A 27,148-nucleotide genomic window follows, 5' to 3' on the forward strand; every position below is an offset into this window, starting at 1 on the left:
ATAAGAAAACAGTGGCATCAAATGCTTTGGAAGATCATGCAGCAATGACTAAACAAAATAGTGGTTGAATGAACTCTAGCATATTCGGCCAGGAAAGAAATTGAAAGCCATACCTGTACCTGTAATCCCTAGAGATGCAATCAATAGGACACACGCTCATCTGAAAGCAAGGAACCCTCCCCCGTGGTATCCTAAAACCAGCCTAAATATGCACTTCTACTTCTTTCACCCCATTGTAAACACAGCTTCCATGTAGTAGCCGAATGGTGTTGCCTTTATCGTTGTATTTCGTTGGTCTATGTCTTTCTTTGTCATGTTTCATACCGACCAGACAGGCTTCCGTCAAACCCTTGACGATACAACTTTTGTGCGAAAGCATTGCTTAAGGAACTTTTGCCTAAGCCATGTCTTTAGGTAGTAGAGCACATTTTTCTAGACGTTCTACAGCACAATATTCACAGCACGAAACCTCAATTCGTGGTTCTTGAAATAGCAATTTGGCCAGATTAACTTAGAGTATATATGGAGTATGTCAGATATAATTGCTCAAGCACCCAATTATATTTAACTCAGAGGAGGCCACATCAGGTAAGTTCATTAAACTGAGATCACTCCAGCAAAACATAAAATTCGTGATCAGCCACTAGAAATCTTGCAAATGGCAATACAGTAGAATGATTGCATATTACACAAATGTATCCTGCAACTCGAAAGTTAGCGCCAATTTTGTACGCACCTTTGCGAAAGCACAAAGATCAGGTGCTTTATTGTCGTGTTGTCCAGTTTTCAGCAGTGTAGCAGATTTTTGCGGGATCTAGGGATGCCTGTAGTATGGAGGGATGCCTCTAGTAACAATAAGAAATGTTTAATTTATTGCACTGTGAACCTGAAAATTTGAGATTTACCAGTGTCATGTGGAATTGCAAATAGAGCATCACACAACCAGCTGCATGAATCGGCGTCTGGTTGTACAAACGTCTCTTTGATATATCTCAGGAGGTTGCACTGCTAACACTGAAACAAGTGAAATGTCAGGAAGGAACGAAATCAGCAGCAACAACAGACTACTTGGACAATCAACAAAAAAACTCAAATATGTAATAAAACATAGAGCATTGGATTAAAACAATATTGAGCACATTAAAAGCATTCTGAAAGCTAGACCGCGATTTTGTAGCGATGCCATTTCTTTTCGCTATTCGTTAGTCGTCTGACCGACACCCCGGCCCGTGCCACTTACTGGAACAGCCGGCCGTTAGCGGTGGGCGACAAGAATATCATGGAACCGAGGGGTAAGTATTGCTACGAAATCGCAGTCTTTACTTTATTACGCACTGTCCTAACCTACGATTGCAAGAGCTGACATCCCGTTCTTAAGATTTGTTTGGTCTATGTCTTTCTTAAAGGCCGGCGTCATGATCTAAATGTTTAGATTAAAAAGAAACCTCGTTATTGTATTATCGGCCTATATCTGCTCTGCAAAAGGGAAGACAAATACGCGAAGACACCCAAGAACACAAACAGTACATACAGATTCTTGCGATGCGGACGTCCAAACCGAACTGTATAGACACAAAAATCTTCATACAAGGTTCTATCTGTTTGAGCATCAAACATACAAATCGTGTGCCAACGCGCGCAGCCTATGATACATCGACGTATACAATATACTTGTACCATACTTCTGGGAATGCCTATGTAATGAATGACTTATTGCCAGGAAACTACCGAACGAACAGCAACTTTCCGTGTTTTCATATTTGTGTGCCCATTCAAACATATCAGTCGAGGTGGGTAGCATATATTTCACAGCAGAGCACACGTACGCTTTAACACCATAGCAATCTGTAGTGAACTTGCTTGCTAAATCTGCACAGCAGCATGTCCGACCTACGATGAGAAAGCGCTCAGCTCTAGCTAGTTACACAACGCTCATTACGTGAACCATAACCTTCAAGAATGCGCTCAAGCGCCAAACTTGCTTACCTTTCAAGACTTAGCGAACGCTCCTTCATCTCACGGGCACCGGGGCACCGACATTTTTCTGGCGCAAGCACTGTAGAACTTCCGAAGAACTGCAGCTCCACAAAAGCACAACCTTGAACAAAGTCTGCCGTACAACACGATTCGAAGCTCCAGCACCAGACTTTTCACGAGAGCGCGGGCAGGCAGCTCGGCAAAACACAGGCAGCTCAGACTGGTGCTGCAGTAGGACACTCACTGTCGATAATGGTGGATCGCAAGAAACACAAGGCGAGCTAATGGCCTTACACGAGTCCGCGGGGTTTGCGATGGATAATGCACACAACGAGGAGCACATTTTGTTTCGGCACTTCTAATATATAATTCAACTACCGGCTTACTGCAAGGAGAATTCAGTGCAACCAGCTTGGTACGTCCACCAAACGAATACTGCATCAGCTCCACTCTGCGGTTGTGAGAAAAATGTACCTCAAATGAGAAAATTGCGTGTTTTTTCTAGATAAAAATAGGTAGGGACCTTTTAACAAATTTGTAGGGTTCAAAAAGTGTGTACTTTGTAAAAGTATGTACTTTGCACTTTGTGAAACGAAGTTTCGGGAAACGCACATAAAAAACGAAGCGGATGTTGCCTTCAAGGTTCGCAACCACTTCAGGCGCATGCGTTTGGCAAAAGCACGGCCTTCAAGATTAGACTTTGTCACTCAAAGGAAGCCGTAGCTGGGAGGAGCACCGGCAATTATGCCCCCATTGTTGGCTTTATACTATCTAGGTAGGCTTCCTTATTAATGAAGCATATACAAGGACTTAAGCCGAACCTTGAGCGAGCTTTAGTTGGCGAAGACGAACCAATCAGCGTGGCCTCCGTGTAGCTCCCTCTACATGCAATGGTGGATTGGCCAACGGGCTTCTTTGACACATACCGAGCACAAATTCATGACCAGCTATCATACACGCTTTCTGTGGCGCTAGGCGCCATCTATTCGAGAATATGTGCCCTGATCTTGAATTCGTGACACCCTATTTCCTCTTAACGACCGGAATTAAAGCATTTTTTTCCCATGAACTTTCTGCTATCACTTTTTACTGAGATGTTGATTAAAAATTAAGAAAACAGTTACGGTGAAAAAAATATGTTTAAGAGCAGCAAGTCTTTGCATCTACATTTAAAAAGAAGATTACGTTATCTGTTCATTTTCCAGGAAATAATTTTTAAAAAACTTTCTGATAACCAGTGTTACAAGAAAGTTGATTGAAAATGAAGCAAATTTACACCTTTGCATGAAACAGGACTATCTTGCACCAGCCATGTTCACTGAATAATTATAACCTTATTTATTATTGTTCAATCATGCTGTGTTACTTGGGTTACGTACCTTAAAGAACAATTGTTTATAAGAACTACCTATCGAATGGTCTTTCTAAAAAGTTAAAATAGTTTGTCTTAACATTCTAGTGACTTTTTTAACATGCTGAAGTTAGAAAAAAAGCAACCAACTTTGCTTTGACAAACGTTACTAAAGAGTAAAATTCCATAGGATGTTACTAAAGTTGATAGAAAGTTGACAAAAGTTTTAAAAAAAGTAAGAAAGCATTTTTTTGTATGGGAGGAGCCGGCTGCTCCGACCTCAGTTGAAAGCGCAAGCTTTTCCCGTGCGATGTGGTTGCCAATCCTTGACCTTCGCATCTATTGTTGCATAGCGAGATGAAAGTGCCAGCGCCACAGTCGGCCCACTTTCATGCCTTAAAGTAGGCGTCAGGCCTATTTTCCAATGACCCACTCTCCGACTCGCGCCTTACCATGCAGTTCCATAAAGCAAGTATTGACAAAAACTTATCCTTTTAAATGCGTTTTCGATTTACAAATGCACATGAAATTTACCCTTCATTGAACGCGACTGGCCGAGTTCTAATATCAGATGCAGAAGCTCGATCTTTATAGGAAAAGATGGAGAAAACCATCGCTTATTGAAATTGAGATTCACGTAAAGAAATCACTGGCGGTCATTATTAATCGGGCGCACTCACGGAGGAGGAGGAGGAACTGAACTTTATTGCCCTAGAAGGAGTAACTCAGCGGTCGGGCCTGATGTCTTCATCTTCTATTGGTTGATGCCGATCTCCGGCCTGCATGGTTGGCGCCCCTATTCCAGGGCACCACTGAGCGTGGCTGCTCGTCGGGCATGATCCACCAGCCTCCGTTGGAGGCTAGGGTCGCCGCTGGAGAGCACGCTCTCCCACTGCTCCGCACACGGATTTTCTATTTTGTGGAATGCCTTATTCGTATTGCACTCCCATGTGATGTGATAAAGTGTGGGTATTGCGCCACACCACGGGCATGTGTCCCTGTATTGACCTGGGAACATTTTGTATAGTTTATGTAAAGTTGTGAATGTTCCTGTCTGCAGCTTTCGCCAGTAAACTGCCTGTTCTTGAGTGAGTGTATTGTGAGGCGGGGGATATCTGAACCTCGTCCCTCTATGGTAATTTAGTATGTCAGAGTACGCTGGGATCACTGTCATGAAGTCCTCAGGATCTCTGTTTAGGTCGGCTCGGTTTGTATGCTCGCGAGCGATCCTATGCACACTGAGATTGAGGGCGCACTCACGGACGATGTATGGCATAGTGTTATTGTCCATTATTGGCGTTAACTCCCCGAATCACATTAAACTTGAGGTCACTTTCCGGCTCAAAATCTGAATATGAAATCTTTCAAATACTCGCCCTCATTTACTATGGCTCTACCGATTTTTTTTATGAGCAAGTAATACAGAGATGTTGGCACAGAAAAAAAGCGCAATCGCGAAATCGCCAACCAATATTTCTTCGTAGATATCGATACCATGCATTCAAAGTACAACAATCTATTTTTATTCAAATCGTCTATTCCATCTGCGCAAATGCTGCTTGCGCAGGAGGTCTATTATCTGGTGAACTGGTGATATCTACGTAATTAGCAGAAATTTGTTTAAATAACTTTAATTTTAAGATTATTGCATACATTTATGATATGTACTTGAATGCAATCTTTTTCCATGAAAGCCTAATTTTGCTAAATACTTCTAGAGAATCTGCGCTCCAAGATATTCATCAACAAATGCGGCACCCAATGGGCTAATATCGCACTCACAGTTCAATAGATAGACACAAGACCCCCATCAAAAACTCAGTGCCCTTCCGCTTTTCGAAGAAGGATGACCATCGACACTTTGTGCGTAGGTCTCTTAATGGCGAACAGCACCTCCACAGCGGGTCGGCCCGGTATTGCACTCATTATGTTCGGTATCAGGCCACGTATGGGGAGATCTTAGCCCCTACATCACCTCCGCCGCGGGTGGTCCCTGTTTTGCACTACCTTCGGGATCACCCCACGTAAGGGGGAGTGCTTAACGCCTACTTCACATCCACTGCGGGTCTGCCCGGCATTGCACTATCTAGGGGGTTTCGTGTCTACACACGGACACGCTCCTAGGGGAGCTAGCCCTTAACAGCCTCGCAGTAAAAGGCCTGTGTAAAAGGCTGGTGCAGCATTTAACAGTCCAAACTACCCTCTCGGATAGAAGAATAAAGAAAGAAATAAGATCTTCCCTCCATCTCATAAAACAGCAGCGTCACGTGGACAGCTTTTCTTGGTCAACATACTGCCATCTGTGAATGTAAAATTCACATACCGAGTGTCGAATTCCGCTATAAACTTCTCTGAACACAACAGCTCTAGAATTATAAAACAAATTCGAGCTGTCTTCTGATACCAGTGTGAAACCTTTTTCACAAATATGTCTTAGTCGCGAGATTACAAATCATGGAACAGAGTTTTCAATACTAGAATTACTTGTTGGGCTCCTCAGAACGATGTTGCGGGATCAGATCCTGGCCATGGCGGTCGCATTTCCATGGGGGGGGGGGGGGTGAGGGGGGAGGGGAACGCGAAATCAACCATGTGCTCAGATGTAGGTGCACGATAAAGAACCCCAGTTGGTCCAAATTATTCCAGAGTCCCTCACTACGGTGTGCCTCATGATCAGATGGTTGCTTTCGCACACATGTGTCACAATTCTACACTGATAACCACACCTTTGATATCCTAACATTCCCAGCCTTGTGTCCGCCAAAGCGCATAAACCACCTTTTCAAGCACTATTTGCGCACCTAGCATTTTTTTTATTAAGTTCCTCGAGAGTTGAAGTCGCACGGACCGTGTATTCACCATGACGTTACAATTGAATGTGCAGTGAAGCAGCTTAGAGGCATCAGTGCGCCTGCCTTCAGATAGCAATGCATAAGCAAGCTCCGTACATTTGATGCGAGGCAAACGCGGCGGTAAATTGCTCCAAAAAAGGACGCGCGTGGAATTGCCCACCAATAGACCCTCCTAAATCAGCATCGCCTCCTCACCCACGTCAAAGCCTTCTATTGTTTCAGGCTGTGCTGCTGTACAAACCTGAAATATTTTCACAACAAGTAGAATATTTATTTCTGTTAGCTATAGCTTTCATTCTTGAATCAGTTCATCACATGTGTAATTTTCTTTTTCGACGCATTCATTCATTCCAAAATGATGGAGGTGTACCACTACTTGGAAGAAGCGAAACTAATAAATGTTTAGTAAACGCCCTTTTAACCTACATATTGCGGTGGTCGACTACGATGAAGCGCAAAGACGAGCTGTTCCATTTTTCAATTACGATGACCACTATTAAGAGTATGCGCGGTGAGTGACTAAGCACTTTTGAGATTCAGTCTCTCCACATGCTGCAAAGCGGCAACCTGGTCGTATGACTGCATCCCTTGTTCAAAGAATCCCAAGCACTTCTGCTGAGCAAAAGCAGCTTCTATGTACACATCAGTTTTCAGCAGCTTTCAATAGCATTGCTTTCTTCGCTTTTGTTAAAATGTCAGCTGAACCTCTTAGACAAGTCTACGTAGAAATGCATAAAGGTTAAACGAAGTAGCAAGCTACTATCTCGATATATTTTCGCCGTAAAATGTCAACGATGTTGTTTATTAGCTGTTGTATCAGCCTGCTTAATTTTCCCTCACAGATGGCCCATGGAATCACGACGTGAAAGTATCACGTGTCTTCTTTTACTGATATGTCATCAAGTTACAAGATTTGTAGGAAGTGTTTATTTGTCATCATCATCAGCCTGGTTACGCCCACTGCAGGGCAAAGGCCTCTCCCATACGTCTTCAACAACCCCGGTCATGTACTAATTGTGGCCATGCCGTCCCTGCAAACTTCTTAATCTCATCCGCCCACCTGACTTTCTGACGCCCCCTGCTACGCTTCCCTTCCCTTGGGATCGAGTCCGTAACCCTTAATGACCATCGGTTATCTTTCCTCCTCATTACATGTCCTGCCCATGCCCATTTATTTTTCTTGATTTCAACTAAGATGTCATTAACTCGCGTTTGTTCCCTCACCCAATCTGCTCTTTTCTTATCCCTTAACGTTACACCTATCATTCTTCTTTCCATAGCTCGTTGTGTCGTCCTCAATTTGAGTAGAACCCTTTTCGTAAGCCTCCAGGTTTCTGCCCCGTAGGTGAGTACTGGTAAGACACAGCTATTATATACTTTTCTCTTGAGGGATAACGGCAACCTGCTGTTCATGATTTGGGAATGCCTGCCAAACGCACTCCAGCCCATTCTTATTCTTCTGATTATTTCAAAACTATAGTTACGTTACGTATAGTTACGTTATTTCAAAACTATAGAAACAAGCATTAGGTATATGGCGCAGATTGATGCTGGCAGCATAAAGGGGCGAAATTCTGCTACACCAAATGTCATGCTTCGCACAAAGCTGAGTGGAGAACACGTTCCCCAAATGCTTCTCATTTCCAGAAATGGCATCGCTTCCACGGTTTCATGGGCTTGCCAACTGCGCAGTTGAAAGCAGTTGCACACTGGTATATATTCAACAGTTGACGCTTATGTTGCAAAAAGAAAGACAAAGAAAGCATGTTTGGCATGATGCATAAAAAGAGGGAGTGCAGAGAAAGACGGATTGCGTTGCAGTCTTTCCTTAGCGCATAAAAATATTTTTATTGCTACGTTCTGGCTGCTATTTTAACTGTGTAACAAGCAATACAAAGTAAACACACAGGTAAGTTATGTAGAGTATTGGGCAATGGGAGTAACACTGAATAAGTTTTTCTGAAATGTTTACTCATTGTGTATGTATTGAAGTAAGACGTGATACTATGTAGTTAGTTGATTTCACGTTGGATGATTCCTTTAATTCAATACCAGTAACCCGCCATTTGTGTTGCCCTTGCAGAGGTATTGAATAAAGGGTGTTTTTTAGGCACTTCATGGGTAACTATTCAGATATAAAGAGGAATTGTTTAACTTTAAATCCCACATTGCAAACTAGTAACTTTAATATCTCCGCCGTCATCAGCCTATGTTGTCGCCACTGAAATACAGAGGAAACGCCTAACATTTTCTAAGTGCTTCTGCTATACATAGGCCGACCTCGGGCTATGCTTATTCCTTAAATGGCGATGATAACTGCGGCGATATCTGACGGTGTCAAAGAAATGGAGCATTTAGACTCCCGCTACTACCCTGCAACGCGTCTCATAGAATTGTTCCACAATTTCGAAAATAATTTTCAGTAAACATAACAGCCCAAAACGAAAGCGAAACCTGAAAGCGAAGCCGAGCGACTTCATGTGACGCCGCGAGATGCACACCGGCGGGAAAGGCGCGCAAGACATGGAGGTCTCGCCTGCTGGGCGAACGAAAGCGGCGCTCAGCTGACTCGTGACCACGCCGGATCTTCCGGAACATGCCGCGCTGCAACATGAAGGCCAAATTTCCCTTACAACTGATTTTATACGTGCTGCTTGCTTTTTTGGGTGTTTTACCGGTTGTCAGGGAAGTGCTTCGCACAATCAGTGTAGAATGTGGAGCGTGACTTTCCGCTTTTCTATCCCATAACAACACCGTTGACTGTACAAAGCACCCACCAGCGCAGTTGTTTACATTGGCTGGTACAGGTGCGGCCACTGCTAGCCGGAACACGGGAGCCTGCGTCAGCACTCTGCGGTGCGTCACCAACGAAGCCTCGTGAAGTGTTGCTGCGCATGGACAATCGCAGTGATAGCCGGGGCGCGCGGCGCACCGTGTGCTACAGTTCATACAGCGCCTCCTCTCGCACTGCTGCCATGTTCGCATTGCCATCTCGTCAACGGCAACAAAGTTTTGTGACTAATGCGGCATTGAGACGACAGGATGGATTGCCGAACCAGCCAACGGACACGGTCTATCCAAATCGGTCGCGAAGCTTCGGGCGAAAAGCGGCTCAGTACAAACTGTCACCGACATCAGGAAGGGGGGTTATCGGAGCAGCGATTGAAGCGCGACTATGTTTGGAGCGAAGAAACATTGGGAAAGAAAAAAAAAACGTTTTTTTTAAATTCAAGCGAGACATAGTTAGATTCATTCAAGGAAAATAAAACTCCCGGTCAATCTTATATATTCCTGACGAGTTAAGAAAATGCAAGTTTATTGAATTTATTATAATTATTAATACATTTCTTTTCAGAGCCAATCGTTACAGGGAGCGTTGAGGCCACTATCACTCGCAATGCAATGCACCTCTTCAAATATGCAGAAAGGCGTGCTCGCAAACTTCACCCGTTGAAATACGCCGCCCACGCACGTTGTGCTTTTTTTGCTTGTCGAAGTATGTCTGCATTTGGTGACGCGTGTAGCTTCTTCGCTTCTTAACCTGTTCAGTCAAAAGTAACGAGTCGCGACCGCCAGATAATGGCTTTGTTTGTCCCCGTAAAAGAAAAAGAAAGAAGAAGAAAGTGGGGAAGCCCGCACCACCAGCTAGGTATGGCAGACGCAAACCAATCAAAATAAATGAATAGGGGAGGCGAATGCCATCCCAAAGAAAATCCAATGTAGAAAAGCCAATTAGGAAAAGAAAAAAACGGAGACAAGCCTGTAGAAGTTGAGAAGAAAAGTCAAGAATGAAGAATAAGAGAAGTAGCTAAGCGCAGAATGAAAATCATGCTCCTAACAAGAACCAACAAACCCCCCCCCCCAACCACCCACCCACCACTCCGGCTGCTATCCGCAGCACGGGCGAGTTTTATTGAGGACAGCAAAGTAGCATGTGCAAGCCTGACCCACGGGAGGCCGGTACGGCAGGTCAGTGATCCTGCAGGTCGGACCGATCCTGCAGATAATGGTGTGGTTGTTTTCGTTCGACTGCGCTGGCCGACGGGCTTGGCATCCGACGATAGGATCACCACTTTACACCTAAAGCTTCCGTCGGCCTCCAACGAAAATATGTTCCGTGCAGGGGTGCGATTTCAACAACCCTACGGCTGGCTTTTCCTGCATCGCTTTCAGCGCTGAAAGCTCGAAACGGCCATCAAGTCGAATGGCGGGGCATTTGAATATATAGCTCCAAAGGCATGCCAACAAAACAAATTTCGCGCCTTCGAAAACGAAGTGACGTCACTTTTGCTTTTAACGGATATGGCGCCACAGTATTTTTTCTTCCACCGGAAGTGTTCCCACCACACACAGATGGCGCTAAGCCCCTTGAACCGCCGATGAACCCTCGTGTTTAGGCGACGCGGCTCCCCTTCCGCTCATATCGCGATGCAGCGTCCGATGCGGGACGCCTCTGACGTGATCGCTGCGCCGTAGCGCGTCTGGTGGGAACGCGTCCCTTGCGATGTTTGCCTTGCTGCTGGCGAGTAGTCATGCGTCTGCGTGGTGCTCCCAAGCGAGATAGACGACGATCCCATCGAGGCATCAGCCCCATGAGCACGTCCGCCTTCATGGCGCGTCGTGACCCGCCTGTCCGTGCCGATCACGACGTTTGGCTCGCATAGATCGTTTTGAGTGGGCGGTGCGAACGGGGTGCGATAATGCGATCACGTTGCACTCTTGAAGGCGAAGCTTAAGCGTCCTCCAATTTTTGTAACAAGTGATTAGGAGGTGCTCTTCTAGCAAGCCGTGAGCTTCACGGAGGCAACCGTCTGATGTTCCTGTGTTATTGCTTATACTGAGGAGTGTACCACGACACTGAAGCTTTTTCCAAAGGTAGTTAACACTGCTGTTTCGTATACCAACATGTTATGTGTGAAACAGTTTTTATCCTTGAATGTAGATTAACATAATTATTCCTCCGTAATGCTCCTTTCATTTCCAATGTTTTTATATAGTTCAAAGCATTCATGCTATCCGAGACGAGAACAAATTTTAGCATATGGGACTCTAGGCAGTTTGGGTTACACAGCACAGCATTTGTGTAACATTAATTTAGAGATCTATTATGTGCCTCGCCTGCCCTGTAGCTTCACTGCATCGAAGCATAGAAGGGTGTGCTGCTTTCACAATTCAATCGGCTCATCTTTATGTGGTTCGTTTACGCTTGATCTACGGTGAACCATTACTTATAGATTGGTTCAAGCACTCATTATACCGTAAAGTTCAGTCATGTTTCGTTCTTTTCTTTTAAATGATGAAGTCGCGCGATTAGGTAACGTAGTTTATTTGAGATTTGAAATATTGTATTATGGCATAACACTTAATTCAAAACTTTTAAAGTCTAACCAGGCGCACTCAACGAAGTAGTTTTCGGGTTGTTAGCTCCTAGTACTCTCTTCTGGGACTCTGAAGAATGCTCGCAAAATATATTTTTGGAATTTCACTGTGCACTTCCTCATCTGGACTTCAGGTACTTCAACTTGTTTCCAAGAATGCACAATGCATGACGATCATGAATGGGGAGAAAAAAAATCAATGAATGAGACCTGCATACCTGTCATAAAGACTGTCCACAGAGCTTCCACCCGAATAAAAGTTAGAACCGCGCTAGAACGATGTCGTGGTTTAGTCGTGATCATGTCGTCCCATTGGAAGTTCAAATGATGTGCGGCTTTCTTCAACCATCAACTGGGCATGCCAGGAGGATTGGAGCTATTCTTTCCGCCGAATCATGGCGCCAAGTTAGGTTCTACCAGGAGTGTCTAAGGGTCCGTTGCGCTGCCCTGGGAGACGGTCGCCACTGGAACCGCCCCTACGCCGATTGGAATAAGTTAGCCGTGCAACATGCGGACTTCCTATACAGGATGAAGCTTCCGGAGCTTCAACAAAGTAAGAGGAAAGACCTTTCTAATAAGTCACCGTCAAATAACGTACTGGTTCTTGGAGACGCCTTCGGAAGTGATAACCATAGAAGGACCCTTGCTTTAGGTCCTAAGCACTGTTTTAAGCCTAACATAAAACCCGTTGACGTTTTAAGCATACCGCGCTGCATAACCAGGTTCGTCCTGGAAGAAGAACGCTCACGCTGTATTTCGGATTGCATTGCTAGCATTAAACAATCAAATTCTCCTTTTAAGACGCCTGACCCTGTCCGACCGTTAGTTGATTACCTTGTGGAGCATAAACTTAGACCAGTAATATCTGACAAGGAAGGTTATTTCGTGATTATGCCAGATGACATGTTTTCAGAAAAAGCGATTTCAGCCATAGAAAAGAATTTGCAGCCAGTGAAACTCAAACCTTCGGTAGTTAAGCAACGTGCGGTTGACCTCTTGTCAAGGTATAATCTTGATAGGCTTGTCTGTAATGTCAAGAAAGCTAAAACCCTCACCTTAGAACTGTTTTTCTCGGCCAAGACCCATAAACAAGAAATTTCTTTTCGTGCTATAGTGTCAGAGAAAGGGACGTGGCAGGTCTGTGTCGCTAGTTACGTACAGAACTGCTTAGCTTCACTAGTTTTTTCAGACTCCTTTTGCCTACGTAATTCTCAGGCACTAGTTCAGTATTTGAGAGACAAGAATCCTCGTGATTTTACAGCTTTTAGTATGGATATCGAAGACCTGTATTATTCCTTGCCGCATGACGGGTTGCTAAATTCCGTAAATGAGTGCATGAAAGAACAAGTGCAAGAGTCAGCTTTTATTGACAGATGCGGTGTTTCCACGGGAGCGTTTCTAGAAATTCTTTCATATACTTGAAGTCGACGCTGATTGGGTGGAGAGATGGTGTTTTTCTGCAGAAATCAGGCAATTGTATTGGCTCAGAGGTTGCCCCTATTCTTAGCAACATTTACCTGAGTAATGTTGACAACTGCTTAGAGAAAGCCTTAGGTGATAGCGTTATCAAGATATTTCATTACGTTGATGATTACCTGATTTTCTGCAATAGGGAAGAATTCGATTCCGCTGCTACCTCAATTAGTGAGCAATTTAAACTTTATGGGGGAGGATTAAAGTTTACCAAGGAATTTTCTCAGCGACGCGTAATTCAGTTTCTAGACATTTCCTTGATCTTCGAACAAAATCATGTTTGTTGGCAGTACTCCCCCAGATCTTCGAAGCCGTTGATAAACTTTCAATCCAAGCATTCTAAATTAGTAAAAAACGGAATTGCCATGACGTGCCTTAAGTCTTCCATCACCAGATCCTGCATGCAAAAAATGAGCGCCAGTTTTAACCCTTTCGCTGTCGGACCTTCCTGGCCGTGACGCACCCCCAGTGTCGGCTTGGTTTCAGGGAACGATCATAACAGGGAATTAACATAGAAATTTATTTTTGATTATGATTGGTATACAAATAACATAGTCAATGCAATATGCACATTTCAGTGTTCTGCAGCTGTTCTTAGTAAATACGATCATCATCATCAGCCTGCCTATAAAATCCGTTCAACATCCGAATTTGACGATGCGGAACCCTCTTCCTCGCATGCCACACTGTCCGATTCCGAATCCGAGCTCGGCTCGTATTCTGAATCGGAATTGAGCCACCGCTCCAATGAGCAGGCAAAGGTCCCGCGCGCTGAGCCATCCGAAAGTAGCCGCTCGCAGGGAGGATGCGCTTTCAGCCGCCCGCACAACGGAGATAAATGGGACGTTGCGTGATCAAGAAGACAGAGTGAGATGGAAAAAGGCTAAACGAAGTTCGAAGGGCTTTACGTTTACTGCTGCAAGCCGGAAGCGAGGGTGCGGCGAGAGAGCGAAAGCAGCAATCGAGTCACTCTTTCGGAGAGGCAACGGCACGTGCGCCTGAACTTGACGCGCCGTAGCAGGCACACCAACAGAAGAAAAATAAAAACCTTCAAACCAGCGGACATGGCAGAACAACCCTTGAACATATAACCACACGCGCGCGACGCATGATCCAGCGAACGCGGAGCCACCGCGCCACTGAGCAAAGAGAAAGTGGGGAGTGGCAGTCGCACCGTACTCTTCAATACATGGATTGATACAGGTCGAGGCGAATATACGATCTTGTAGAAAGAATCAACAGATGGAGGGAGGGGGGGAAGAGGATGGCCAATCCAGGAGCGCCAGCTTTGCGCTCAGGCGCGAAATTTTGAACGCACGATAGAGAACGTACCGGTACGTCAGTGACGGCCTCACTGAGCGTTTGAACCGCACCCTTACAGACATTCTACCTAAATACGTTTCAGACGACCACCGTGACTGGGACGAGGCTCTACCTTACATTACATTTGCGTATAACTCTTCGCGTCTCGAAACTGCTGGCTTTTCGCCTTTTTACCTCTTGTATGGCCGTGAACCGACGCTACCACTGGACACTGCGCTTCCGTCCACCACAGCTTCAACTAGCGCTTATGCCCGTGATGCTATCGCTCATGCTGGCCATGCTCGCCAACTTGCGCGCACTCGTCAACAAGTCTCTCAAGGCAAACAAAAGCAACGCTACGACCCCCGTCACCGTGACGTCCATTTTGTTCCCGGCACCCTCGTGTTGCTTTGGTCACCATCGCTTAAAGTTGGCCATTGTGAAACACTGCTTTCCTGCTACACAGGCCCATATCGCGTGCTTCGCCAAGTAACCGATGTCACCTACGATATCGCTCTAGCCACGCCCACTACGTCCTCCGCTGTGACAACCAGTGACATTGTCCACGTCGCCCGACTCAACCCCTTCAACTTTCCACGCGCCTTGGATATTTATTTAATAGCTCCGTGACGACGCTTTTGCCGCCGGGGGTAGCATTATGATATCATCGAGCGATGCTCAAGGGACGAGCCGCCGCGACAACGACGACAAAGTGGGTCTGTGCCCTTGGCGCGGGTGAGTGTCGGCCTGGTGATCTGGCTCCATTGTAAATACCCTGTATATAACCTCTTTCATCTGTGTTTTTCCACACGTAGCAATATCACGTGCAGCGTTCGCCTTCGGGAGGGCATCTTGCGCGTACTTCGATGATTGTTGGGGAGCGGACGGGAGCAATGTATACATGGAGAGTGTCGGTTCAAGGCCAAAAGGAGATAAAACGGTGAACAACGTGTAGTATCGTGGCGTGATGTATTATAGGCGAATGTAACAAATGGTTATGTAATTTCCAAGTCGCGGTTGTTGGTGCCAACATACGTGGAGAGCAGGTCGGTTAATCAGTTGTTCTCAAGACCATTTCTCTAAGGACGATAGGCGCTGGTGACCTTGTATTTTGTGTAATATGAGCGGAGGACGTCATCAATGATACGGTACAAAAGTTTAAGACCACCATCGCTGAAAACCTTACGAGGAGCTCCCTGATGCAAAATCACATTGCGGAGAAGGTGATCGGCAATATCGATAGCACAGTTTGTTGGAAGCGCGCGTTGATCCCTGATGCTGCAGTAGGGAAAAGTCCGATCCGATCGAGGATGGCGCGGAAGAACGGCTTTCCTGGGACATCTAGAGGCTAAAGAAGGCTGGGAGTGAGCGTCGGTGGCCGTTTGCATCGTTCACACAGTTCGCAGCTGCCAACGTCCTTCTGCACGGAGTGACAAAGCGCAGATATAAAAGACGATATAAAAAATCGTCGTAAGTGCGCGTAACATCAAGTTGATCTGCTGTGGGTTCGACTTAAAGCTGCTAGAGGGCAGAGGAACGTATGCGGGAGGGTACCACCAGCAAGTGCTCAGCGCCTTCTGGTAAAACACTTCGGGTATAAAGTTCCACTATGGAAGGTGAACATCCGGAGCGACTCGTCAGAGGCCCCGGAGCTGAGCCGGTCCATGGTCAAACGTAAAGCCGGATCAGGCCGCTGTTCATCGCCGACAAGAAGAAAGCCCGAGATAGGAAGAGGACAGGTATCGCTGTCAGGGATAGTGTTGTCGGAAGGATAAACGGGATATCAGGACGCACAGTGCGAGTCCTGGTGTAATTGGCCGGACTAGTGCACCACGGTAAACGAGCACTCTTGTAGGGGCAAAGCCCAGCGTCCTAGACGGCTGTAGGATCTTTCAGCGAGGAAAGCCAGCAGAGCGCATGATGGACACTCACTACCGTGAATGCACGGCCAAAGAGGTACGGCCGAAATATGGCCCGAACAAGGGCAAGAAATTCACGCTCGGTAATTGAGTAATTGCGCTCAGGGGCAGCGGGGGAGCGTAGGCGACTAGTCGTGATGGCCAGCGCCAGATTGCCCAGCACCATCATGGTCGTGACTGCGACTGACGCAAGCAAGACCACGCTTGTGCTGGGCATGTGCGGCTCCAATTGTGTGTACACGTAGGAGCAGAAGGGTCAAAGTGCGCCAACAGAGGAGAAGACGTGAGAAGGCCGATATGCGCAGAAAATTCATGACCTTCTCTACGGCCCCATGAGAGAACGCATCTTTGCTTATTTCGGGTTTTTAGCGCCCGGTCGCTTCGAAAGGAGACTTGGCGAAGATTTCGGTTCCAAAGCAGCGCGTTTCTTGAGAATGCCATTTTGACGGACATCCAAGGGTTCAGAAAAATCAGCAGGCATGCCTTTTCAATTTGTGGGGGCACAGCTGTTCGGTGTACTACGAAGGTGGCTGTTTCCTTTTAGATTCCATAATGGCCACACGGCCACGATCGCTGAGCATTAGACAAGCTGACATTTTGCAACTACGCATGTCTTCCATGGCCTACGCGGCGGTGTTAACGTATCAATATGGATTTTTAATAAACCCTACTGACTGATTCGACCAGAGTAAAATAGAATTTCCTGAATTACTGCTGTCACTGTAACATAAATACCGAACACAATACTGAATTTCGAGCGCAGTACAGTGCTCTAATCACTAATGCTCCCGTTAAATACACTAATCAATATGACCAGTATGGTGTTATTTCGGAGCCAGAAAGAAGCTAACATATGAGGAATCGAAAAGATAGCTTGCGATTTCGTTGGTAACAAGAATTATAGATATTGTTTTTTTTTTAATCTGGTTGCTGGGTGCCCATATTTTTTTATGTTGATAGAACTTTTCATTCAACAACAGCGTCAACGTTAAGTTGCCTGGGAGATACATAAAATTGTCAAAGATATATCGCTGTCGCACCATTCCTTGACTAATAAACGAAAAGAAATGCAATTGTGACGTGCCTTTCATTACGTTTGCGCAGCTACCTGTGTATGTCTATCATTGCCATATGAAAAAGCTTAACGGTCTCTCAGTCATAAGAAGCACTTTAATTGGTAATCAGTATAGTGAGAAGTATGGGAGAGGCCTTTGCCCTGCAGTGGGCGTAACTAGGCTGCTGCTGCTGCTGCTGCTGCTGCTGCTGCTGATGATGATAGTGTTTTGAACGTGTGAGTTTCTTTCCCGATCATATATGTTGCGTGTTCACTGACGTACAGCATACTCACCTTATCCCGTGTCGATTGTTTGCCGTAGGAATAGTCTTCATGGTCGCGCGTGACTGCCGACAGGTGCTGTCTGGCGCAACGTCGGACATTGGCAATGTGTCACACGCGATGCCCGCCATACACCCCGGCTACCACATCGAGTCAGCGGCTTCTAACCATACGACCGAATATTGCCGCGCGGCTGGCACCAGGGAGTCGCAGGAAAGAGCCCTGGAGGTGGGGAAGGAACTGGCACCCACGACCTTCGACCTCATTCGCGACCAGCGACAGCGGGACTCGGCAAGGAGGATTTAGAATGCCGCTGCGAGAAGATCTCTGTGTGAATGCCGCATCACGCGCATCACGACACGTGCGCGGGCCTGTTTGCCCGATGCCTGTGCCACACTTAGCTGTAAGAGGATTTCGGCGCAAAGCGAACCATTCGATCAAACAATATCGGAAAGAACAAGGAAAAAATGAACTGCAATTGTGTCCATTCGTCGCCCTGGCATTCATTCTGCGTTGCTTCCCCGTACTTACTTGTTGCGACTCCCTTCGGTCGCACAGCACCATTAGGTCTCTGGATTCAGGGAGGCGACAGTAAATTGTTCGCGCACACTTGCTCTTTGAAACCGATTGCGCGCAGAAACTACGTTCCACCACAGTAGACGATGTCGAATGTTTAGTGAAATATCACAAATATGGAAATGTACTCCCTTGGAAAGATCTGACAACTCCTTGAATATTTTGGTAACAGACATCTTCGCTTGTAAGAATAATGGCTCCTGGTCTAGTAGGATTTGAGTCCTGGTGAACGTCTTTAAGCGCGTAAACACACACAAAAAGACGACAAATGTCACGCATGGGCCCTGTGCAGCGCCCGTTGAGTGTCAAATCCTCGTGTAGTCCCTTGCCTTTCCGCACGGCGAGTCGTCCAGCATTAAATTGAATTCAATTCTGGCGGTTTAGTGCCAGCACCACAATTTCAGAGCCACGCCATACTCGGGTACCCCGCATTAATTTTGACTACCTGGGAATCTTTAACGTGTTCTCAATGCCAGAACATCGGTTTTTCTTTTTCTTTCTTCATTATGCACCGATCTAAATACGGCCGACGCGGCCGTGGTTTGCTCCGGCGACCTTGTGCTTCACAGCACAACCCCATAGCCGCTTAACTGCCACGGCTGTTCGAGGTTCCTCATGACTTTCGTTCTCATTATTCTTCCTTCAAAGCTTGCATTCAGACCTTTTAACATTTCCCTGAGCAAAACCTCTGTGCCAAGGCTGCTACAGGTTTACTCTTTCAGAGCCCCTACAATAATGTAACGAATAGTGAACTCTGGAGGAGAGAGAGAGAAATAAACGTTTATTATACGAAACAGTGTCCCGAGCGAGGGCGGGTATCACCCTAAGGTGGGAAGGCTCCTTAGTCCAAGAACCCTCTGGCTTCGACTGCCCTTTTCGCCCTGGCGACGAGTTGTCGTTGGTCTTCCAGGTCCCCGAGGGTTAGCTTGGCCTCCCACGTTTCGAATAGGTCGTTTGCTTTTATTGCTCATTTGGCGTGTGTCTCTGGTTCCATTTCGCTGCCTTCCTGCCACGGGCATTGCAGGAGCAAGTGTGCCAGAGTGTCGGGTACGTTGCAGAGTGGGCAGAGGTCGCCGTAGAGCGTCGGGTAGAGGCGATGCATTATCATTCCGTGCGTGTACGTATTACCTTGCAGGCGTCTGAGGATAAGGCGTTCTTCTCTGTCGAGTTTAGGGTGCGGTGGAGGGTACACTCGACGCTCGAGCCTGTAATGTTGCAATATGGCCGAATAGTTGGTGGTTACGGCCTCCGCCTCTTCAGTCGCGGGGCCTGTTCACGGCGGCCCACGCAGCGGCGTGGGCCGCTTCGTTCCCCTCTAGTTCCTCGTGTCCGGGTACCCACGTTACGGAGGTGTAAGGGAACGGAGTGCTTGGTCTTTTTAGTATCTTGAGTGCATCGGCCGAGATGCGGCCCGTCATGAAGTTTCTGCAGGCGGCCAGAGAGTCGGTGAATATAACAGCTGAGTCTGTGCATGCAGTGGTGGCGAGAGCAATTGGAGGAAGGCTAGGATTTTAAATAGAATCATGCGGCACTGCGGAAACCGTAGGAGCGACTAAGACAGTTAGGCAATTTCATAAACTTTCGTTTTCGAAGAGCGCCATTGGAAGCGGTTATACTGTGCTAGTTCTGAAACTACCAGTTGTTTACCCAAAGGCCAGATCACGTTGCTTTCGTGTTATTTTAACGCGACAGCGTTAAGGAGCTCGTGTCGCAGAAAAGCCGGTGTCGTCGGCGTCGGCGGCGTTGGCCGTGAGCGATAAATTCCAGCAGGCACTTCATGAATAAGAAACTTCTTGCAAGATGGGCTGGGTGGGAATCGAACCAGTGTCTCCGGAGTGTGAGACGGAGACGTTACCACTGAGCCACGAGTTTTTTTTTTCTTTATTACCGACATGGCAACAAGGCTACAAAACAAGACATTTTAACAGTACACAGCGGTCACGACAAAATCTCTGCCATTGGTTGGCAGTCACAGGGCTAAAAATGCTTAAAATTCGCTAGCTCAGTCATCACACTGAGCCATGTTGGTTTTTCTTTTTGTAAATTATACATTTCCTTAATGTGACAAATGCTTTCAATGAAGTATTCTCTAACAGGCCGGGCATTGACATCGGCATGTCTTACGGCCAGTCTAGTTTTCCATAAGCTATGTAAAGACACGAGCATGAACATGTCATAGGGAACTTTGTCTTCATTTAGAGTAGGCAAGAAACGAATCCCATATGGTGTAATCGGCAAGTCACACTGAGCCATGTTGGTTTTTCTTTTTGTAAATTATACATTTCCTTAATGTGACAAATGCTTTCAATGAAGTATTCTCTAACAGGCCGGGCATTGACATCGGCATGTCTTACGGCCAGTCTAGTTTTCCATAAGCTATGTAAAGACACGAGCATGAACATGTCATAGGGAACTTTGTCTTCATTTAGAGTAGGCAAGAAACGAATCCCATATGGTGTAATCGGCAAGTCCTTCTTTAGTGTTCTCTGTAAGATGTCCCAATGGAACACAGCATCCCAGCAGTCAAGAAAAATGTGTTCTACTGTTTCGGGTTTCCGGCATAGTAAACAGTTGACGCTCCAAAGCACGGAAAGGCCTTTTTCATCTAGCCAAGGTTTCACAGGTAAAGTATTGGTGTGGAGCTGGAAAAAGAAGGACTTTACCGACGGGCGTACTGGCATTCGTTTTACTTTTTTTAGTACATCCTTTTCAGGTCCAATGCAGAACATCGAGCGATACAATGGCACCGGCAACATTGTGTCTACCAGGTCCTTATATAAGCGCTTTCGTGGTACCCTACTTAAGTATTCCATGGAAAACCGAACCTTTAACAGCTGAAAAGCCAAGACTACCTCTTTTAGGAAACCACGCGCTCTGCCTTGACTGCACCGATGTGACGATACAATAAACTCAGGTATAGCTTCGCTCAGCCTTGTTTGAAACATAGTTACTAAAAATGGGTCATTTTGCTCCCGCAAGAAAACAAACCTCGACACAATCTGCCTAATGAACAAATGTGCCAGACCTAATCCTCCATTTTTAACCGAACGAAAGAGATTAGTGCGACTGGTGCGCTCCCAGCTTGAACCCCACACAAACACTGCGAGCACTCTGTGTAAACGTTGTATGTTAGCCCTTGAGATGCACAACGCTTGGAGCACGTAAGCAATTTTAGCGACGGCAAACAGGTTGCACACTGTCGCACGAGCAAACATAGAGAAATTGCGGCCTCCCCATTTAAGTGTACCTTCACGAACCCTTTCAGTTTCGGCATTCCAGTAATCAACGGCGTCACGGTAGTGCTCAAGCGGCACCCCTAGGTACTTTGCCGGCGTGACTGTCCAGCGGATATTTGCAAACGTACTCGGATGGTCTTCCCAGTTGCCGATCCATACCCCTAGGGATTTATCAAGGTTGATAGCACTGCCTGTCATTCTGCAGTATGATAACGCCTCTGCGACCGCGATTTCGATGCTTTCTTTATCCCGACAAAACAACGCGATGTCATCCGCGTATGCCAGCACTTTCACTTCCGCGGACTGCACTCTGAAACCCGATATTCTATTGTCATTCTTGATTTTTCTACAAAGCGGCTCTAGGTAAATTGCTAATAAAAGAGGCGACAAACCACACCCCTGGCGCAAAGATGACCGGACGCTAAAGGTTTTGGTAACCTCCTTGTTTCTAATGATGCTGGCGGTACAGTCTTGATAGCACATCTTTACCCCATTTAAGATCAAATCCCCTACCTTTATGTGTTCTAGAATACTGAAAAGAATTTTATGGGCCACACGGTCGAAAGCCTTCTGCATATCTAACTGTAACATGGCGCAGTGTTCACCTAGGTCGTTACAGTATTCTAAAATGCTTCTGGCAATATGAATGTTTGTGTAGATAGACCTTCCTTTAATGCCGCATGTTTGATGCGACCCTACTATTCTGGTCACCACTCCCTGTAATCGCTTTCCGAGCACTTTTGTAAATATCTTATAGTCTACATTCATTAGTGATATCGGCCGGTAAGCGTCGACAGCTAACAATTTTTCTGGGTCCTCTGATTTCGGTATCAGAACTACGTGCGATGTCCGAAAAGAAGGAGGAACCTGTTTTTGCGCATAGGCCTCCTTGAACAACCGTAACAGGATCTCACTGACATCACTTTTGAAGGCTTTATAAAAGGCCGCTCCGAGTCCATCAGGTCCCGGAGACTTGCCTACAACTAAATCATCTATGGCTCCTTCCACTTCGGTGATGCTCAGAGGCCACTCCAGACGTTCTTGAATGTCTTCCTCTAATGGCGGCATGTTTGACAAAAAGTCCGTCTTGTATTTTTCTGTGACGTCTTTAACAGTCCCGAATAATTTGCTATAATGATCAAGAAACGCCTCTTCAATTTTTTGAGGTTGGCTCGTGATCTCGTTCTCGTATTGAATCATTCTGATTTCATTTCGCCTCGCGTATGCATTTCGTCAGATAAGGCTCGTTTAGTCGGTGTCTCACCTAGCCAAACCCTTTCAGCTCGTGCCCTTATAACTGCTCCTTTGAACTTCTCTTCTTCGATAAGCTCAAGCTGGCTTTTCAGTTCTTTTATTTCTTTTGTTCGGCTCCCGGGTCTCTCGCTTTCCACGATGTACGAAAAATCAAGCTCACGTTGCAGTTCATTTTCTTTTTTCCTTTTAAGAAATTTCTCTTTAGTAGCTTCTTCTATAGCACTGATCTTGACTCCTTGTTTAAAGTTCTCCCATAATTCTAGTACGTTGCCATCTTCGGCTTCGATCAAATTATCTAACTTTTGCTTCACGCTTTCACAGAAGGATTCGTTCATTAACAGCCCATCGTTGAACTTCCACAACTTCCAGCTAAACTTCGATTTTCTTTCTTTGGAACCTACACTAAAAGTTACAAGGCTGTGATCGCTGAACGAGACGTGTTTCACACTATAGCTGCTGCACACCGGAACAAGCTCCAGTGCGACATACCCTCTATCTAGCCTTGCGTGACTTTGCCCTTGAAAATGTGTGAATGCAGGCGTGCCGGTAGTACACAGGAAATTACCGACGTCATCCAGATTAGATTCTTGCACAAGTGTGTTTAAAAGTAAAGCAGTTTTGTCACTCACTGGAAGGTTTTTCACTCGGTCGGCCGCGTAACATACACAATTAAAATCTCCTAGCAATACGACTTTCCTGTCACACTGTAAATGCTGATTTACTCTCTGAAAGAAAGGCACACGCTCACTTTCAGTGTTTGGGGCGTAGACACATATCACGCGCCAACCTACACCCAAAAAGCAAAAATCCACAAAAACCAGTCTTCCACTTTCACAAGAAAAGACCCCTTCTTCTCTAATTCCCAGGTTGTTTCTAATGAAGATAGCGCACCCCGCGGAAGTGCCAACAGCATGTGATACACAAACATTGTATCTATTGCGAAACTGCAGCACCATGCGATCCGTTTGTTCCTCACTTTCTATCTTTGTCTCCTGCACCGCTGCTATATCAACATCTGTTTCTAAGAAAAGCCGGCTAAGCTCGTATTGCCGCTTTTTGGCACAAAGACCGCGGACATCTATAGTAGCAAAACGAAGTGCAGTGTTTTGAGCCATGGTTATGTTTTTTGAAGAACAAACGAACCGCATGGTACCCACCTCATGCGTCTGGGGCCAAAGCTGCCTTCGACTTTTGCACAAACCTTCCGCAGCTGCCATGGCAGGCTTAGGAAGCACAGTTGATGTCTCTGTCATGGCGTTCCATCTTCCCTTGAGTTTGGCTTGGTCACTGCGTAGACTAGAAGAGACGCCGCGAAGCACACGCTCTCGCGGCTACGTCGGCGGCGTCTCCACCGCCCTCCGGTCCGGAGGTATGCTCGGACGCGGCCTCAGCGTTGACCGCCGAATGATCGCCGCCTTTGGCGGCGGTCCTTCCGAGATCCTTGCAGCCAGGGCCTCATGCTCGTTCAGCGTAGCATCGTGGCCGCGCTTGGAGACTGAGGCTCCGCTTGTTCCCTCGCTTACTTCCATGAGTGCTGGCTCCTCAGGTGACTTCGACGGCGTTGAGGCGTCCTGCACTTTCACGACGCCGGTGGCGTCGCCAGCTGCGTCGGTCAGCTTTCGGCTTTCCTTGTTAACACTTGCGTCTTGGGGCATGTCGGGCGGGGTTAACGTTGCCGCATCAAGTTCCTCGAGCTTCGACAATGCTTCGCTAGCGGCTTCTTCAGCGTCAGCCTCGTCCATGACGAGTTCCGCAGTGTCTTCTCCACCAACCGGCCCCGCAACACTTGCGTACGTCTTCACGCACTGAGATTCCTTGTGTCCAAAACGACGGCAGTGCATGCAGCGAGGAACTCGGCATTCTCGTCTGATATGGCCCTTACTGTGACACCGCAGGCACAGTGGCGCTCTTCCGGGCGCGACTAGAAGGGCCATGTCACCGGCTACGCGAAGCTGGTGTGGAAGGTCATCAACCTTAATGCCGTTATAGAGCTTGAGGCGCACGAGGCGTGTCGTCGAACCCTTGTCTTGGACACCTTGAACTCTCCACTTTTCCTTCGAGACCTCGGTCACCTTTCTGAACGGAGCAAGCGCTACACGCACATCATCGTCAGCCACATTGAAAAGAAGCCAGTGAAGCTTCAGACGCACGTCCTGGTTTGCCGGATCAATAACCAAACAACATTGGCCCTTCACCTTCATTTCGCCGCATGCCAAAGCTTTCTTCATCCCTTCCGTGCTCTTGAAAGTCACAGCCCATACGTGGCTCATCTGATATGCCCCCAACGCTACCACTTCGGGGAGCAAACCAAGACGCGCCAACGTGTCCCGGAAATGTTCGACTCGGTAAGGCCTCGACCGGACATCCGCGTGCAAAAATAAAGTATTCAAAACACTACGACCTGATGGCAGAGTAGGCAAAACCACTTCGTATCCCTCGGTATCCATTCCGTCGATCCTGTCACCGCGGCCGCTGTTAGCCGCAACCACCGCTCCTTGGGAGCCCATGAAACGCACGTCCTTCCACTTGGGTAGCCAAGACGCGTCCCACTGAGCCACGAGTTCCATGCTTCAAAGCGGTACAAAAGCGCCTCTAGTGAACGCGGTGTTGCCTTAGAAACGAGCTGTTTCTAAGGCTCAGGCGTGCGTCGCTTGCTCAGGCGCACATTTCGTTGTCGCGCCGAACGCTGCGTTGCTCGACGCTCACAGCGTCCGATGCGGGGCGCGTAGTCGCTGCGCCGTAGCCGATTGTCTTACACCCCTTGGCGGGTCGACGGGAACGCTGTCGCGTTCCACTCTTGAAGGCCAAGCTTAAGCGTCCTCCAATTTTTGGTACCTTTAAAGGGACACTAAAGATTACTATGAAGACAAGTTAAAGCTATAAAGCAATGCTCTAGAACGTCTAAGGCTTCAATCTGATCGCGAAAAGAGCTTTAGTAACCGAGAAATTGAGGTAAATGCATGACAAGATTTGAGACCCCCCAGCGTCATTTCGGTACTAGCCCGATGACGAAGGCACTCCACATCATAATTTATGTCACTTGTCCTCAACTACTCGTAATAGAAAGATAATTTCACTAGCATATAAGACGGAAGTAAATGCTACTTGTCTACTTCTGTTCGATTCTAACAAAAAGTAAAATTTTGTCGTTACCCTTCAGTAATATGGGTGTTCGAAAGGTTTCGGTTTCGCTCGACTCTGCGCGCTGGACTATGCGCCGCGCGCGCTTTGGAGTTTCAGTTGTTTCCTTATCGCATCGTGCTGCGCTGGTTCTGCTGGCTCGCGAAACTTGCATTTGGAACAAGCAGCGAGAATGCCACGTCCATGTGATGTCGCGGGATGCGCGAACGGTCCGCGGAACTGGCCCAAGGGCAGTTGCAGCGGCGAATACAAGGTTACTTATCACTGTATGCCAACGAGGGAACCTGTCCGTTCGAAGTGGTTAAATTCCGTACCTCTGCCACAGCGCGTTGGCAAACAGCCGAAAAATCGTATAGTGGGCTCGATATGCACTTTTGTCCAGAGGATTACGAGTTCAATGCCGACTTACTGAAGTCGTCTGGAGTGCCTTTCAAAGCAACGCTTTCCGTCGGTCTTGCCTGCGTTCTCCGAAGCGCAAGAACAACTGCAGGTCGAAGACCTGCAGTGAAGTCGGCATTTGGTTTTCACGAAGGATAAGCTACAAAAGTGCGAATATGTACAGCCATGACATACAGTTGCCGCCATAGAAGTGCGCAACGACGCCGGCAGCGCGAGCTATCAGCACCAGTCCACGTTCATCAGAGCTTAAATCGCTGAAGTCGAGCCCAGCATCAAGGGGCATTGTTTCGTTGTCAGGGTCATCCATTGCAACGAGCGTCAAAGTTGGCGTCGTCAAATAAAGAAACAGCTTATCGTCGCACGCTTTCCCTTCCGCTAGCCACCGTAGTTCCGTTTTGCCCTGCTGTCGGCTCTGTCTTGGCTCTGTTTCTGGCCGCGCGTTTGCGTTTTGCGCAGGAAGCCGTAGCGCCGTCTGCGGCTGCCGTTTTACTCACCGACGGTGCAACGTCCCTATGAGACCATGAAATCACCACTCCTCGATCGGAGTTTGGGTGAACTGAACTGCGCTAGAGGTACGCGGACGCTTCAGAACGCATTTTTTCTTAAAATAAGTCTCTTCGTCCCATGAAACTAACGTTTCTAGGTTTCCAGGATGGTATTTCAACAGTCACGTTGACCTAATAATAACCTTTAGTGTCCCTTTAAAAGGCTATCTTCAGTGGTTGGCCTACTGCTTCCCACTCCTGGAGTTGCTCTAGTTATGATTTCAATTGGTTCGCATGAACGACCACCATTTGAGCATTTTGCATCTGGTATAATTTTGAGAATAAAGAGAGTGAAAGCCTTAATTCACGGGAGTATTGCCGTTTGAGTGATCCTAATTTCGTCGTGAAAAGCTAAAGTCAATGCTGAACCGTCCGCTCGCGGTAATCGCCAGAAGCATTTAGTACTTTT

At 46.9% G+C, this 27,148-nt stretch overlaps 2 protein-coding genes across 2 annotated transcripts; both read right to left on the bottom strand.

The window, feature by feature from the left end:
- Positions 1–20,359: 20,359 nt before the first annotated feature.
- On the bottom strand, positions 20,360–21,739 carry LOC142570557 (uncharacterized). The gene has a single exon (XM_075678929.1). It carries the CDS (start codon positions 21,596–21,598, stop codon positions 20,360–20,362), a length of 1,239 nt encoding a protein of 412 aa, XP_075535044.1. The 5' UTR covers positions 21,599–21,739.
- A 2,246-nt stretch (positions 21,740–23,985) lies between these two features.
- Positions 23,986–25,244, bottom strand: LOC142570558 (uncharacterized). Its single transcript, XM_075678930.1, has one exon. It carries the CDS (start codon positions 25,219–25,221, stop codon positions 23,986–23,988), a length of 1,236 nt encoding a protein of 411 aa, XP_075535045.1. The 5' UTR covers positions 25,222–25,244.
- Positions 25,245–27,148: the final 1,904 nt, after the last annotated feature.

The sequence above is a fragment of the Dermacentor variabilis genome, chromosome 2 (assembly GCF_050947875.1).
Source record: "Dermacentor variabilis isolate Ectoservices chromosome 2, ASM5094787v1, whole genome shotgun sequence".
Lineage (NCBI taxonomy): Eukaryota > Metazoa > Arthropoda > Arachnida > Ixodida > Ixodidae > Dermacentor > Dermacentor variabilis.

What these genes read in the sequence shown, in the direction of transcription:
- LOC142570558 (XM_075678930.1), bottom strand. Translation starts at nt 25,221, where the DNA reads ATGGAACTCGTGGCTCAGTGGGACGCGTCTTGGCTACCCAAGTGGAAG.
- LOC142570557 (XM_075678929.1), bottom strand. Translation starts at nt 21,598, where the DNA reads ATGACAGGCAGTGCTATCAACCTTGATAAATCCCTAGGGGTATGGATC.